The 16457-nt window shown below is 36.7% G+C and overlaps 2 protein-coding genes across 2 annotated transcripts in view; one reads left to right on the forward strand and one right to left on the reverse strand.

The window, feature by feature from the left end:
- The window catches only part of LOC134804458 (uncharacterized), a 182915-nt gene that overhangs the window by 83340 nt on the left and 83118 nt on the right, over nt 1-16457 (reverse strand). The gene's annotated exons all lie outside the window — the stretch shown is intronic.
- Nucleotides 1-16457, forward strand: part of LOC134804465 (uncharacterized) — a 71442-nt gene that overhangs the window by 47868 nt on the left and 7117 nt on the right. Inside the window, exon 2 of the mRNA XM_063777512.1 lies at nt 2027-2067. Within this exon, the coding sequence (XP_063633582.1) occupies nt 2057-2067 (11 nt within the window). The 5' untranslated portion in view covers nt 2027-2056. The remainder of the gene's footprint in view (nt 1-2026; nt 2068-16457) is intronic.

Below are 16457 nucleotides of genomic sequence, written 5' to 3' on the forward strand. Positions count from 1 at the left end.
CTCTTAAATCATTGAGGTCTGCATTACCTATCACTGAAAGCATTTGAAGGTTACCCGTATTTTGAAATCAACACGGGAATAGGCTTTTTATTTTTTTTTAAAGATTATTTGGCTGTATTTAAAATAAATGAATTCACACGGGAATAAGAGAAACTGGGGTATTATGAATATTATCGGCTGCACAGCGAGCTCATCAATCACTGATCTTATCGGTTGTTCATAGTTATACAGTGTAGAGCAACGTTCATGTTGTTGTTGACCTAATGAATGACCCAGTGCCAAAAGCATTTATTATTTACAGATATTCTGAAATTACAGCAACTTGTTTTTTTGCAAACTTCTGTACTTATATGAGTAGGTAATACATGGAAAATAAAAATATGTAAAAACAAACATCGAGAAAGACTGAAAAGCTTGATAATCTTTTTTACCCTCAAACCTCCCTATGAAGTACATATAAAAAACCGGACAAGTGCGACTCGGACTCGCCCACCGAGGGTTCCGTACTTTTTAGTATTTGTCGTTATAGCGGCAACAGAAATACATCATCTGCGAAAATTTCAACTGTCTATCACGGTTCGTGAGATACAGCCTGGTGACAGACGGACGGACGGACGGACGGATGGACAGCGGAGTCTTAGTAATAGGGTCCCTTTTTACCCTTCGGGTACGGAACTCTAAAAACAATTATGATATGTTGAAAAAAAATACATGTGATTAAAAAAAACATTACTTCTAGACCTCGCCACCGACACCACGCGGTTGAAAGAGGCAAGTGTTAATCACGTAGACTTGCAATGGCGACCATCTTATTTGTACCGGGTAGGTACCTAACATTTGGTAAATAGTTATTTGTACAACAAGAGATCAAAGTTTGATATTTCTTCGAGTGCTTATTTTGAGTCCCGTGCAAGCGAAAGATTCTATAATAGATTCACGAGCGTAGCGAGTGAATCTAATTTAGAATCTTGAGCGTAGTAAGGGATTCAAAAGCGCACGAGATGTAAATAACTTTGATCTCGTGTAGTACACAAAATTTTTCACCCTAAGCAGTGAGAACATACCTAGAGGGACAGAGATAATAGAACCCAAGTATATCGAACTTGTATTAGACCCCGCATGTTGAAATGACATTTGACTATAAAGGTCACTTGAATGTCATTTTGTCTCACTCAGTGAGCAAAATCGCATTTTGCTCACTGAGTGAGACAAAATGACTCAGTGAGCAAAATCGCATTTTGCTCACTGTTTTTAAGAAGCAAAGTACCCGTGTTCGAGCTGCTGAGGTGAAAATTCAATTACTAAACGATGCTCACTTACATTCAGAAGGTAAAAGCCCCATTTTCCGCAAAAATGTCAAAAAGCAAAAGTAGGATTTCGTGCCTATTAAAATTCCGATAGATGCACGTACTTAGCTATTGCTATATCATTTACCTACGATGATAATATTGTAGTGCGAATGCGAATTGCTAAAACTGAATAAAATTTATATTCTGAAAAGCTTATAAATAATTTTCCTTTTAGTAGAATTATGAACTGTTTGTGACAGTTTCAGTGTAGTAGGACACACAATACACACATCCTAAACGAACAAATGGACTTGTGGCCCGTGCGGAAATCGTTGAGTACATACCTATATAACGAGACCGATTAAATTACCTACGTCATGTCAGGGACTAACTTTGAATCATGCCATTCGCGTAGACAGGGCATTAAGTAGACTAATCAGCTTTTACAGTGCAGCGGTTCAAACTAGGTATACAACTTCAATATTGTTTGTGTTTAAAAACGTGAAATTGATAAGTTGCCCATTTAAACGTTTTTAAACACAAAAAATATTACACTCGTACAGATTGAACCGCTGCACCGTAAAAGGAAATAATTATCTAATATAAAATGAATAATAAATATAGGTGCTTATTTTTAATAACTTGATGTATGTTGTAATTGAATCAGCCAGGCAATCATATGTGTATATATGTATATATTTATGTATATACTTATTCGTGATTTTCTTTATTTCCAGGCTGTTTCCAGGGTATAGCAGAACTTCAACATGCCACCTAAGTAAGCTTTGCAGCAGCTCTGTGTCTGTTATGAGATGGTTGGGATTGCACCTGTAATGTACGGCTTAGCTATGCACGCGCACAGTCATCGTTCTAGGTTGCCTTCGCATCAAAAAGTGTTTATTGCTTATACGCTTACTAATTAGTAAACAATTGTTTTCTTTAGGTAAGATTACGACTTCTATTTATTTGTTATAGTATGTGTATTGAAGTATTAAGACTGGGTCGACCGACCAGTGGCGCCCTCACTACCCCGAATTGTGTTTTCGAATAAACCAAATAATTTATGTATAAATCAGTCGGTATATTATATTGTTGTCCTACTGATACCCCATCTTTTGGTCTATCTCACATAGTTTTATTTTCCTTTATCAACCAACCGGCAAATAGTGGCCACATTTTTCCGTTTTGGTGATAAAGTCAAAAGTAAGTATGTAAGGTAAACATACTAGTGCTCGACTTGCTAATGCCCAATAGATGACACCTTGCTGTCACCTCTATTGACAATAACTTAAGTTTCAAGATGACATGCACTGGGACCGCGTCGAGCACCAGTAGGTACGTTTACCTTAATATATATAGAACTTATCACATAAATAAAAAATGGCGGAATAAGTAGGACAAGAATACTAAAATACTGATTTAAACAGAAATTTGTTTGTTTATTAGATAACACAATGAGGAAGAGGGGATTCTGTAATCTGTAACACTAACTTTATCGATGCATAGTTCACTTTGGTGATTTGTCCTCTTGGTTAAGTTTACTAAGCCAGTAAGATTTATAAAGAACATTTAGTCTGATGATGGATTCCATGAGGGATTGAGGGAACTCTTCAAATCTTATAAGCATACATACAGCGATTTCTGTATTTTATCAACTAACTAATCATTTACAATTATAAAGTGGTATTTGATAAAGTGGAACTGCTGATGAAGACTTGAAGTCGGTTTAACTTTATTTTGAGATTATTTATTATCCAATGATAACACGTGGAAGCTAATCAGCTTATAACAGTAGTGCGTATTACGTCTGTCTTTAGCTCCTTAGATACATTTACTATTAGTATCGGTCACTTGAAACCATTCAAAGTCATTTTTATTTTTTTTTATTTTTTTTTTATTACATACATGGAAAACCAACAGCTATAAACATTTCTAAAAACTAAAATAGATTCACAGAGCCAATTACAGGTTCTCACTTATAAAAATTAAGTAGGTAAATAAAGAACAAATATAATCACAAATCAGTTACACACACAAGTCAAGCAACAGCACAAGCCAAGGTTCCTGTGTACAACAAGCTGCAAAACTGCATAGGCACATTAGAAATGGAAAACATTCATAAAGTGGCCATGCACTTCCACCGCCGACTGCACAAAACTTCACGAAAAAACCGAAATACAGAAAATACAAATATATATATATATATTAGGTCATAAGTTTAATACATTGTCAAAATTTCTTCAGTCAAAAGCTTTGTCAGGACATGCCTATGACGTATACCATGTACAAAAACCTGCTAGACCAAATTTCTGTAAGGCGATAAATGCTAAATGCTAATAAAATAAATAAAACAAATGGCATTGGGTCAAAAAACAGGTGATCTAGTTATAGAAAACACATAAAAGACACTCTACCCAATTCTACACTAGTTAATTAAGTATATTTAATGTTATTCCAACTGATAAAAAAGGATCAACTAGTCATTGGGAAAGTTTATAGTTCCGTGTCTATAGTCATTAACTTATATTTTTATCACCTCTGACCTTCAGTTGGGTTTAAATAAAAAATGTGCTTTAGGGATCGGTTGGGTTGCGCAAAGTATCTAACAAGATTTATTGGCAAGTCGTCGACTGAAACAAATCGTTTTTTTTGTTTTATCTTGAACTTTCACGTCGCTTTCGGTCTGACATACCTACCTTGAGTAGGAAAGGTTGAATTAGTTTATTTATCGGTAGGTATTTGAGGAAAGCATTTCCTCGAGATACGAATTAAGTTCCAGCAGGCATTCTACATGACATTACAGCTCTCCAAGGGGCCTCTACGTGTTGGATCTATATCCCCACGCAAGCCTATCAAAAGACCGGGATTTATAGGCCCGTGAAATCGAAGGAGATACAAATAATAAAATAGCTTTTTATTTCCACATTACATAGAGTAGCTAGGTTAATTAAAAAAAAAAACTGGTCAAGTGCGAGTCGTACTCACGTTTAAAGGGTTCCGTACATCACACAATTTATAGCAATTTTGTACGTGTAACGTGAGTGAAACTTTGAAATACCCGAATGGGTCAGTTCAAAAACCAGATGTAACATGAAGTATTATGGCGCGATGGCTTATATCTCTGCAACTATGCAAAGTAGCATAGATAGGAATATTAAATGCCGAACAATAGTACAAGTGTCCAAATGCGAAGACTGAAGGCCGAGCTCCGCGTAGAGCTGAAAGCTCGGAGCGTCCGGCGGGTTCGCGCTTCCCAAAACTTCCGCAAGTGTTTTAAAAGCAAAGGTCGAAAAGAGATAATACATATCTTATACTTTTAAACGAGCAATTCTGTGCATGGTCCTGGGTTCGAATCCCGGTAAGGGCATTTATTTGTGTGATGAACACAGATATTTATTCCTGAGTCATGGGTGTTTTCTATGTATATGTATAAGTATGTATTTATCTATATAAGTATGTTTATATCGTCGCCTAGTACTCATAGTACCAGCTATGCTTAGTTTGGGGTTAGGTCGATCTGTGTAAGATGTCCCCAATATTTATTTATTTAAGTATTTATTTTATATATTTATTTGTATTTATATTTCGGAATCTCGGAAACGGCTGTAACGATTTCCATTATATTTGCTATATGGGAGTTTTCGGGGGCGAAAAATCGATCTAGCTAAGTCTTATCTCTGGGAAAACGTGCATCTTTGAGTTTTTATGTTTTCCGAGCAAAGCTCGGTCTCCCAGATATTAGTGCCAAAACAACAGTACAAGTACCTAATCAATCAATAGTACAAGTACCATTGCGGCTGTGTGCCAGATACAGCCTAGTCGACATTTTTTGTCTTCAATCGGACTCACGCTTGAACCTAAAGGCACACCTCTTCGGGACTTATGCAGATATCGGCCTAGGGCCTTCGCAATAGCTGTCTACACCACTTTTCACTTAAACCATTGCTGCTGCGTCCCTAAAATTACCTAAACGCATTTTTGTTCCTAAATCCGTCTCACACTTGACTGTAGATTTCTAATAGGTTTTCCTGTCATCTTTCGGTAAAGAATTATTTTGTGAATTTTTTTCAAAATTTTAGACGCAGTAGTTTCGGAGATATAGGGCGGGGAATGGTCATTTTTTGTCTACTTTCTTGAATAACTTCTCATATCATATCATATCATATAAAAAAAAACAACGGGTTGCACTCCAGGAGTGCCGACAGAAGTGAAAACTCAATGACTAGTCCAAAATGTCTGCAGCAATATGTATAATTGACCCATCCTCATTTCTATTGAAAAACTTTAGTTCCGAAATTGCTGGTCAGTAAGCTTGTTTATAATTCGAAAATCTAATTTGTAGCGTTAATTGTTTAAAATTCGAATAGAAATTGTAAAGTTACCTTGCAGACCTCGCATCTAAATATATTCATGAGTTTTATTCACCAGTACTAGAGTTCACTTTTATTAGCGATTTCATCAAGATGTAGCTTTATTGAATTATATTTGAGTGATATAGAGTTAGAATGTAACTGTGAGATCCTCGTATTTCAACCCGTACAAGATTAGAACCTTTTTCATGTAATGTCATTAAGTTTTTCTTTATTGATTTAAATGCCATCTAAATGAGTGGCCATCTAAACGTTACGGTCACGTGATCGCCTTACGCTGTCTCGAGTTTACCATTTTTTCCCCACCTCAAAAAGTGCCCAGCGCCGCTAAAGAAGTTTTCACTTCAAAAATATGCTTGAGATTCTCACAATGAGCCCTTTCGTTTGATATATAACACGATATAGTTTGCTAAACTTTGTTTTTTAAAAGTAGCCCCTATGTTAAAAATTCATTTGTCGGTTACATATCCGTCTTTGGGTCACAGACTTACATATGTGTACCAAATTTCAACTTAACTGGTCCAGTAGTTTCGGCGCAAATAGGCTGTGACAGACGGACGCACGGACAGACAGACGCACGAGTGATCCTATAAGGGTTCCGTTTTTCCTTTTGAGGCACGGAACCCTAAAAATAACTAGATACGAATTATATTACTTAAACAAATTGAGCTTTGGAATTATTGATTATTTGATACTGGACGTGAAATGATCACAGAAACAATTGGTGTAAAATTGATTGAAAAATTAAGATTTCATGAAATTTATACGTATACAATGCACATGCTAAAGTATTAAGACCACGAAGGAAAATTGAACATAACATACCTTTCTGATTCACCACATAGTTTTATTGTTTAGTTGCAAAAATAACTTGATTATGTGAAATGATTCAAAAATTAAAATGGAGAAATTACTCTTTGTAGTCTGAAAAGTTGTTCTGAGAGACTACAGAGAGTACAGTCACCTGCAATAATATGTTACACTACGAAGGCTGCAAAAATATCTGACAAGATCTTATTTGTAGAGCCATAAGCGCGTGTCACATATTTTTGCGGCCTTCGTAGAGTAACATATCATTGCAGGTGACTGTACAATACACGTGCGAAAAGGTAATTCGCCACTCGTGCTTGGGTCGTAATGTACTAATATGCAATCTATATTTTGTCTATCAAGACGTTCGCCTTTTCTTCTGATGGCAGCTTGAATTTTCAGTGGCAATGTGTCAGGAATTCTCCTAATGTCGCACACACACAAGTCGCACATTCCGCAGGAGATTAAATTACACACTGCGATCATTTTGTTTTACAAATCTTCCTTCGATTTAGAGTAGAGTTAATAGACCAAGAAAAGTTTGCAACGATATTGATAGAACTGAGCGGCTCGAGTTGGGGCCGAGCTTTTAGGTACCCTCCAACTGTTACTCATTCAAGCGCTGACCACAGTCGTTACGACTCTTCGAAGGATTCACATGATTGAACAGCCATAAAGCATAACATCACGTTTGTTAGGCTTCGGGCCGCAGATCTTTACGAACTTTTGTCTTTTGTAATAAGTAAAATTAGCAGGCCTTACGGAAAACTAGTTTTAACAAGGGAAAACGCGTTTTCACTAAGAACGAGTTTTTACGGTGACATATAGGTATATATACAGAAATTCGTAAGTTTACAAAGCAAGCGTTTTCGGTATTCCCGAGTGTAGTTAGCTAAAATAACACAAACACATGTTTGAGCCAGCAGAGTTTTTGAAAAAGAGTAGCGCTTTCAAAATTTTATTAGCAATCTTGAGGTCTTTCTTGATGATCTTGATTTCTTGACTTTCGCTCGATAGAAAAAAAAAACACGAATATACTCGTCGGTAAGTATAAATACACCATAAAAAATTGTTAAAACTTTTGCCGAATAGCTAAAAATATGGAAGATTTTTTGATCGAGCTCATTGTTTATTTTTTTTTGTTAAAACTTACAAATAGTTCAAATTCAAAAACATGATATCCACAGCCGAGCCGTCTCGCTCACGTTTACGCTCAGTGAAAATGAGAGAAGTATCTGAACCCACGGGGTCTTATAATGTTGTAAGATATTCGCCTAGGTTCGGGTCGTAAAGGTCCAGGCTGCAGGCCGCGCGGGTGGCAGGCGGCGGGAGGGCAGCCGAGCGCGAGTTGAAAACTAATTTCCTGTAGCTCAACGCGATTGTCGAGATCGACGTATGCCCCGTGTCGACTGATAACGTTAAAATTGTTAAAAATGATTGCTTCGTCTGACATCCCAGTATTTTAGGGACTCGTACTAATAATTGTAGCTATCGTTACTGTTAAACTTAATACTTACGCAATAATTATACATACGTGTGTAGCATGTAACATGATCAAAAAATTAAACTGTAGGCTGTACTGCTCATACTGACCAACATTTGTTCAGCTACTTTTAAAAATAACTTGTGGTTTGAGATTTTTATTACACTTTAAAGTTTATTCTAAGACGCAATGTATTTAAATAAAGGTACAGTGAAAACTTTGGATCACGCAGCCCGCGTTTACGTATGTTTAAATATCATGTTCACGCAAAGTGACTCCTGCTAGTATTTATTGTTTGGAACCTTCAGCGTGTGCCTGGCGAGGGGTCGGCTCCGAGCGTTGTTTTAAATAGCCGACTTTCCAACTTTATATACATATTCTATTCGGACGCATCGCCTACTGGTAGATACTTAGAGTTAGACCAAGAAAATTCTGCAGAGATTTTGATAGCCCACGCAGTCCAAGTGTTATTTTAAACGTCAAACTTCTATTAACACATTCACTGCCCCCGACGCACATGTGCGCCCAACGTCATACAAATTTGTTCCTAGGACACGCCCCCTGGCAGTGAATGCGCTAAATTATGTCGTATAAATAACACTTGCACTGCGTGGGCTATCAAAATCGCTGCAGAATTTTCTTGGTCTGTAGAGTTAAGTTTAGTTCTGCATTAAATAAACTTCCTACACAAATTAATTGGATTATCTATTTGCGCAGAAGGTAATAAAATAATTCATTAAGTGGGATATTAATAGGGTCAATTAAAATAACGTTATCGGTTATCAGGCAGACAATAAATTCCATTTATAGTGAAAGTTTCACGGGGGCCGGCGCCCGCCGTGCCGCGCGCCCGAACACGGCTAATTAATTGCGACTACTTCTATTTTTGGCATCGAAGGACACGTTTAAACGTGACTCGAATAACTTTACAAATAGGTTCACAAATTTATGTAGGTAAACAAACACAAACGGTATTAAATGTAAAGTAATGCCGATCGTAATTTGAATCAATGAATTCGAATCTTAATGATATTCTGCACATTAAAATAATGCCACACAGACATCAATAAGGTTCGCATATTTCCTGTAAACATACCAAAAGTTAAGAGCTCCATAGACCATTATCCGCATAATTTAATTTTCAACATGTGTGATATAATGGTAGTTACCAAGAGTGACAACTTTGGATTTTTAAATCCGTGTATGGCTTATTTAGCAAATTTATTTGGATTTACATGTGAGTATAGATTAGTTAAATTAAAGTGGTTTGTCGGCGCGGCGGTAGACCACTGTAAAGCGGTCTGTTCTGTTCTCGCGGCGGCGACGGGCATCGCGCTACGCTGCTACGCCGCTACGCCGTAGATCCATGTGCTCGAACCAAATAATGAATAGTCTTCAGGCGTTACTTTGCGGAAATCCATATTTTAAATGAAACCAAAAATAAAAATTTTCGCAGATCAGCAAAGTAATAATTTGGTTTTAATTAGTGCTGGAATCAGTTGGTACATTTTTTAGTAAAAATTAGAGACCGATTCAAACAAATTCAGACCAATTAGTTTGTAATTATTGATTTTTAGATTAGTTTTATTTATTTTTAGATTTAGTTTTTAAGTTTTGTAGGTTAGTTATTTAATTATGTTTTGTTTCTAGGTATGTATGTATATTATATTAAGATCGTATGCACTAATAAATCATACCAATTTAATGTCATTTTTTCATCACTCACTCGTACTTTATTTTGTATTGGTGTGAGGTGTCATCACTAACAAATAATAAACCAAATAAATTATCAGTATGGGTTTTCATGACGCTTTCGTCTATAATGAAATACAATATACCTATTTACCTTTTCATACAAGCTTCTAATTTCATTTATTGGCGGAATGTTATAATAAATACATTTATTTGACATGATGTATTATGTACGTATTATGAACTTAGTAAGTATACAAATATAATACATAATATATGCATTTTTGCGATCAATAGAAGGCCAATATAAGATAAGACTACATGAATAAAGACATCCAATCTGTGTCATTTATCCCTACCTACCCAAGCACAGTGAGCAGCGCTCGGAGGCGTCAAATGCTATTTTTAATTCACTTGGACGAAAGCCAAAGACTGTTCAGATGACTCAGCGCTACTAAGTAAGTGTAGATAGTGCGTTTGTAATTCAAGGTCTCTAATAAGTTACTTACATATAGGTCTGTCACTCAAAGGGAGTGTTTTAAATCGACACGAGTTGCGAATTACCTTTTCGCACGTGTATTGTACAACGTTATACAGTACATATGGCCGTTTAAATTTTCGTCATAGGTACGTACTAATTACCGCACTAGGGCGCAATATAGTTTTTTAAGCATCACTGTACCAAATGATTTAAACATTTTAGTGTTGAATATGGGCATTTTCACTTCAAAGCATTTACTTTTTTTCGAAAATCCATTAACTTTTGGGCTATTTCTACTCAGAATCTCGTGATTCACTTCTTCTTCGGACTATCATTTAAAAAGAAAAAAATGTGTCCCAAAAAATGACAGTTTTGTATATTATATACGCATATTCCAGTAGGTACCATTTTTTCAGAAAACTCTCATATTATCGGTCAATAACATGTTGAATTTCGGACTCGCAATTTACAGGGTAACATCCATGCAGTAAGACGTCGCGTCGTCACGGTAAATATGCACGAATCAATGCTTTCCCGAATGCCCCTCTGTATAAGACTTGTATAAGACGTCCCACCCGCCCAGCAGACCTTGACACATTGACCCGCGCCAATTTCATTTGCATATTATTATATCTATTAAGAGTTCAATATCTTTACGCCTCTCAGCAATATTTGTATATACTAAAATGTTAAGAAATAGGTAAGTACGTTATTCTACACCGTGTTTTTTTACGTTAATTTCAAGGCTGCATTCCTAAGTTTAAACTTTCTTAAAAACACCGGTCCATTTCGGAGGTAATCAATATTTTTTCTTATAAAGACCTTACGAGCTTGCCTTAGGGCCTGTTTACATATTGATTAATGTTTAGTACACGTTCATACATTTCCTACTAAACTCAATTACTATCTCGGACGATCGATGTCCGAAATGACATTTATTATGTCACGGTTTTCAATTGTTTGGTCGAGTTAATGTAATGCCCGTGTTACAACAAAGCTCTATAACTTTTTATAAAATAAAAAAAGATATTTTTTTAAATTAACTACCTATGCCATTTAGTTTAATTAAACGTACTTACCCCGAAGTTAACGGAATTATATAAAACACGGATAGTTAAAGGCACTTTTAGGATATATTTTAAAATATAGGAACCACATACCTATTTGAAAAATGGTTGTCAATCATGTTGCTGAATAAACCGGACGCTGGCGCATTACGAGTGCCTCTCATAGATAGGGGCTCCACCATACGTGGAACCTGTTTCGTTGCTGCCACTCCGCTTATTCAGCAGTGTAGGTAGGTAAGTGGTAGTAGTATTCGGCACTCGCTCCAAGCAAACCACTGAAGTGTGATCTATACTAATGCAGAATTGTTACGCATTCCCGATTCACTTTTACATGGTTCCTTTCCTGGTGTTTGTAAGGCAATAGTAGTAAAGCTGGCATGTTGCCAACCACTGTCGCTGCCAGGTCCCGCACATTGTTACATGCTCTCCTTGCTTGAACAAAACATTTCAATTTGGTTCTTTGTTGCTTTAAGCGGTTGCCTTCTTCCCTGCTCCGAAATTGTTTTGATTAAGTAGGTAGGTTAACGAAAGTTACTCCAAAAAAACTTTTCTTCTATAATTTCAGATCACTACTAGGTACCTACATAGTAGATATAGATGCACTTGTAAGTATGCATGTTGATCGCTAAATTTTGCAAAGCAAAGTAAAGAATCTTTGGAGGATTGGGAGGTTAATTTTTTAATTGAAAAATCAAACACGGACTTAGGTAGGTACTTTATGATTAAGCTTAGATAATGGGATCCCTTTGCTTCCCATAAAGTTCTAAGTCATAATGTATTGTTTGTCATATTATCATTAGTCTTAAAACTGAAACCGTTAACTTTTCCGGATTTTCGTAAGGTTATCCTATAGATAGGCTAGGTTAGGTTAGGTTTGTTTTATGTCAATCCTGAAAAGTGACACGTTTCTGAACCAAATAAATTGTGACTTACGAAAATGCGGGCAAACAATACATTATGACTTAAAACTTTTTGGGAAACTATAGAGGGGTCTCTACATAATACACTATTAATCCGTCGTTTGGATCGGTCTGTAACGACGGATTGTAAAGATGAATCGTACCATGAGTGAACCCCCTTAAAACCACTTAAATGATTCCGCGATTAAAAAAAAATACAAACGACCAACTTATTTTAGAATTCATCGGTACTACACTCTGTTTATGTCGTATGTGTTGTTATGTTGGATGCTTGGAAACAACAGATACTTTTTCATATTTAAGATTATGATGTGTAGTTACTTTCATCTCACATCTCACATCTCAACAAATTACTTGAGCTGTTTGAAATATGTAGTATAAAAATGTAGATGTAAGCTAATTTAATAGAAATGCTTCCATCGCATAATAACCCTTTCAAAGCAATATTTCCAACGACAGGCATCGAGTCGTTTCGGCTTTCTCATCAAGCTTAAGGCTGCCAATCAATAAGAAAATGGCGAAAATAGGGGAAAATACGAACAGCGGGCGTCCCAATTCTAAGTTCAATTTTATCTGCGAGTGCGGCCTGTGCGGCCCCGCCGCAACCGGAGTGCACGAACAATATGGTTAGGATCATTTTATTTTTACACGCTTCTTTTTCTTACTTGTAATTTTATGTTCTTTTTTTATATTTGGTGGTTTCTAGTACCGTAAAATGGGGTGAGTAGGGTCAAAACTGAAATTCAAACCTCGATAACATTTTATTTTTACATATGAAAACTGAATGGTGTATATGTCGCAGTCGGATCGTATAATCCGCCGTATTACATTACGGCTAGCCGTTTTCGAAAACAGGGGCGTTTTGAAATGCGGCGGTTCAACGATTAGCCGGATTGAATGCGGCTGAATGAGAATCCGCCGGAATGTATTCGGCGCCATACGTTCTTCAACACGGCTAGCCGTAATGTAATACAGCGAGTCATTAGCCGCCGCTTTGACAGTTTTTAGTTCCCATTTTTAACACCCGTGGCGCTGATGCCTGAAATAACAACAACAAATGAAAACGCTGGGGTGTTCATCAAATCTGGAGTTCGTCGGACTGTTTCTTTTCTTCTGGGCAAACCGGCTCCGTCTGTTTAACTTGTGAAGGAATTTTTTTTGGAAAAGAAACACATGTAGTGCTGTGGGACCATGGTAAAAATAAATTAAATTGCACACATTGTCAAACTCCGGTTACGTAGGCGACCGAAAGAACTGGTCACTCTACAATCTAAATAGTAGTACGATGCGGCTAAACGTAGGCCGCCTTATTGAAGAACGTATCGCAACGACAATCCAGCTAATCGTCGAACCGCCGCATTTCAAAACGCCCCTGTTTTTGAAAGCGGCTAGCCGTAATGTAATACGGCGGATTATACCTACGATCTGACTACGACATATATAATAAGTGTTCCGGACGTTTGTATTTTAGTTTTTATTTTATTTTGGGTAGTTCCATTTCATAACTTTGACGATAAAGAGGAAAACCCACCTCACCCCGTAGTGCCTCGTATTTGGGGTGAGAGGGGTTTTCATACAAAGGTGATTTTGAAAGATTGTTGGATCGATTTTTTTTTATTATGCGTATTACTATAGCTCCATTTTAAATTGGAATACATTATTTTTGTAGCACTAGCCTTAAAATCCCTTCTCATCCCCCTCTCAACCCTTCTCTCCCCATTCATAACCCAACTCTCCCCGCGAAACCTACTCATCCCGTTTTACGGTAGTGGTTGATTTGAGATTTTTTCCGGCGGTATCTTTGCCTGTTGATTATTTATAAAGTTAGAAGGAAACAAAATGAACGAATCCATGCACAAATACATATACGAGTACGTAATGTAACGTGGCGTAAAGACTATCACCAGGATAAGACTATCACTTGTATGGAATCCTCACACTGTTTGTCTTGCCCCAAGCTTGCTACATTTACTTACTTTAAAGAAAGCAAAAAGCAAGGTATTGGTTTTGTTTAGGAAGGCAGCTTTAATGGCTTACTTTTGAGAAGTTTGTATTAGTGCGACCTTTGCGATTGCCTATTGAAAGCGTACGGAACGGTGGGTGCGTGGTTTATTAGACGTAACGCCGTGAAATGTCAGACCCCTCTCCAGCGCTTCGCTTTGCTGGAGATACACAATCATTACCTAATCTACTGTCAACTTGTATTTACGTACTTAATACAATATCGTTCAAATGACATGAATGACAGGACTAGACTACTATGGCTTTCCCCAAAATGGGGGGGGGGGGGACGGGACGGGACGGATGTACTTTTAGCTACCTGTAGCAAAGCGACTAAATCGCGGAGTGAGCCACGCCTGCCTCTAGTCTAAAAAAAAACACATTTCACATTCACATTCACAAAACCACTGTTTAATATTCCATGGTAAGGTATCGATCGGTTATTTTTGCCAAAAAACCACAAACAAAGAAGTAATACATAAATAAAGTCAACACAGAGTAGGTCTATTAAATAACTGAAACATATGTTAGAAGCTGTCAGTGACCCTCCAACGATCTCACGCCGGTTCGTAATTGGTCTCGAACACTGGAGGCCTTTGTCACTTTTTTATACATTATCACATTACAATAGTGTATCATTATTATGTGAATGTTGGTATTTATTCGCTAGGTGCATAAGATGAGTGTGTTAATATGTTGTCAATATGAATGTCATGTTGTTAATATTGACGCCATTCGTCTTAGGCACATATGAATATAGCCAACACTATCAGTAGGTTTAAGTGGTGGGTCCACTAATATGGAACCACAAATTTCGATTCGATTATCTATCGAGTGAAATTTTTCATATGTAGGTACATATCATTAGTTCATTACTTTAACTAGTGTACAAATAGGCCTGGGGAACGATTTTTGAATTTCGATCGCTCGATTTCGGCACTCGAAAATCGGGGAAAACGGCGAAATCCCAATTTTTGATATACGACTGATATAAATTTGGAATCGAGTGGTATTGACTATTCATTTTCAATTCTATTAGTAGAATTTAAATGCCTAGTAGTGGAGATATTATTGAACGAAATACACAAAATCGAGTGGTCGAAATTCAAAAATCGGCCCCCTGGGCCCACCTTGTCTAGTTAGTCTAGTTTGGCAGTGTCAGTAATCGGTGGATATTGTTCCGTTATTGTTCTAGGCCGCGGACAGGCGTGCTAGGCGCGCTCCAGCGGGTCGTGCGACCGGTTCTGTGACTAACGAGGATCCTCGCCCAAGGCACGGGTGGCGGATTGTAAGTATATTTACTTTCAGCTATGTTTATCACAAACGGAGATGGGATAGACGAATTATGCTAATAGAATAGATATTAAAATTTTTGAACTTAACACTAACAGGAATGAGAGAGTGGAGTGTCTATTAGACACCACTTCTTCGGTTAGGGAGGGCTAGTTGAAATTGCAAAATTAAGTACGTAAGCAATTAATGCAAGTTAATTTATTATTTATACAAGTACAACATAATAAAAGCCAGTCGCAAAAGCACGAAAACTTAAATATTTACGAGAAGACTAGGAAACAAACACAATCTACTTATAGACTAGACAAAAAAATTCACAATCGCTCTCCTTCTTGATGCGACTGGCAAATCATATTACTTTAAAGCAACCATGTTTTTTAACCTAACTAGACCCCGCTGAATCCGAATTTGCCGGTTGCTCGATAGAAATCTTGACCGGAAGTGAGATATTTGACATTAAAGGTCCCTTTTTTTAGTTTTTCGTAAATGACTCGTAAACGGTGGCGCATAGCAAATAATGTTCTATTACATAAATAATCTGCATAAAATTTCCTACAAGAAAGATTCAGTACAATTTTTCGCTAGGATCAATATTCAAAGAGATATTAACGCGGGAAATTTAAATTAATCACTTCTAAGGTCCTTTTTTTTAGTTTTTCGTAAATAACTCATAAACGGTGGAAAATATCAAAAAATGTTGTGAAACGTTAAAAATCTACACAAAATTTTGAACAAAAAAGATTCAGTACACTTTTCGCAGGGATCAATATTTAAAAAGATAATAAAGAGGTAAAGTTAATTATAATAAATTCTAAGGTTCCTTGTTTTTAATTTTTTCGTTAATGATTTGAAAAGTATGACTCATAGCAAAAAAAAATCTTATACATAAATAATAAACATAAAATTTCCTACAAGAAACATGTAGAACACTTTTCGCTAGGATCAATATTTAAAAAGACAAAGCAGCGGGTAAGTTAATTATAATCAATTTTAAAGTCCCTTTTTAGTTTTTAGTTAATAACTCGTAAACGGTGTCCCATAGCAAAATAGG

This window comes from Cydia splendana, chromosome Z (assembly GCF_910591565.1).
Source record: "Cydia splendana chromosome Z, ilCydSple1.2, whole genome shotgun sequence".
Taxonomy (NCBI): Eukaryota; Metazoa; Arthropoda; class Insecta; order Lepidoptera; family Tortricidae; genus Cydia; species Cydia splendana.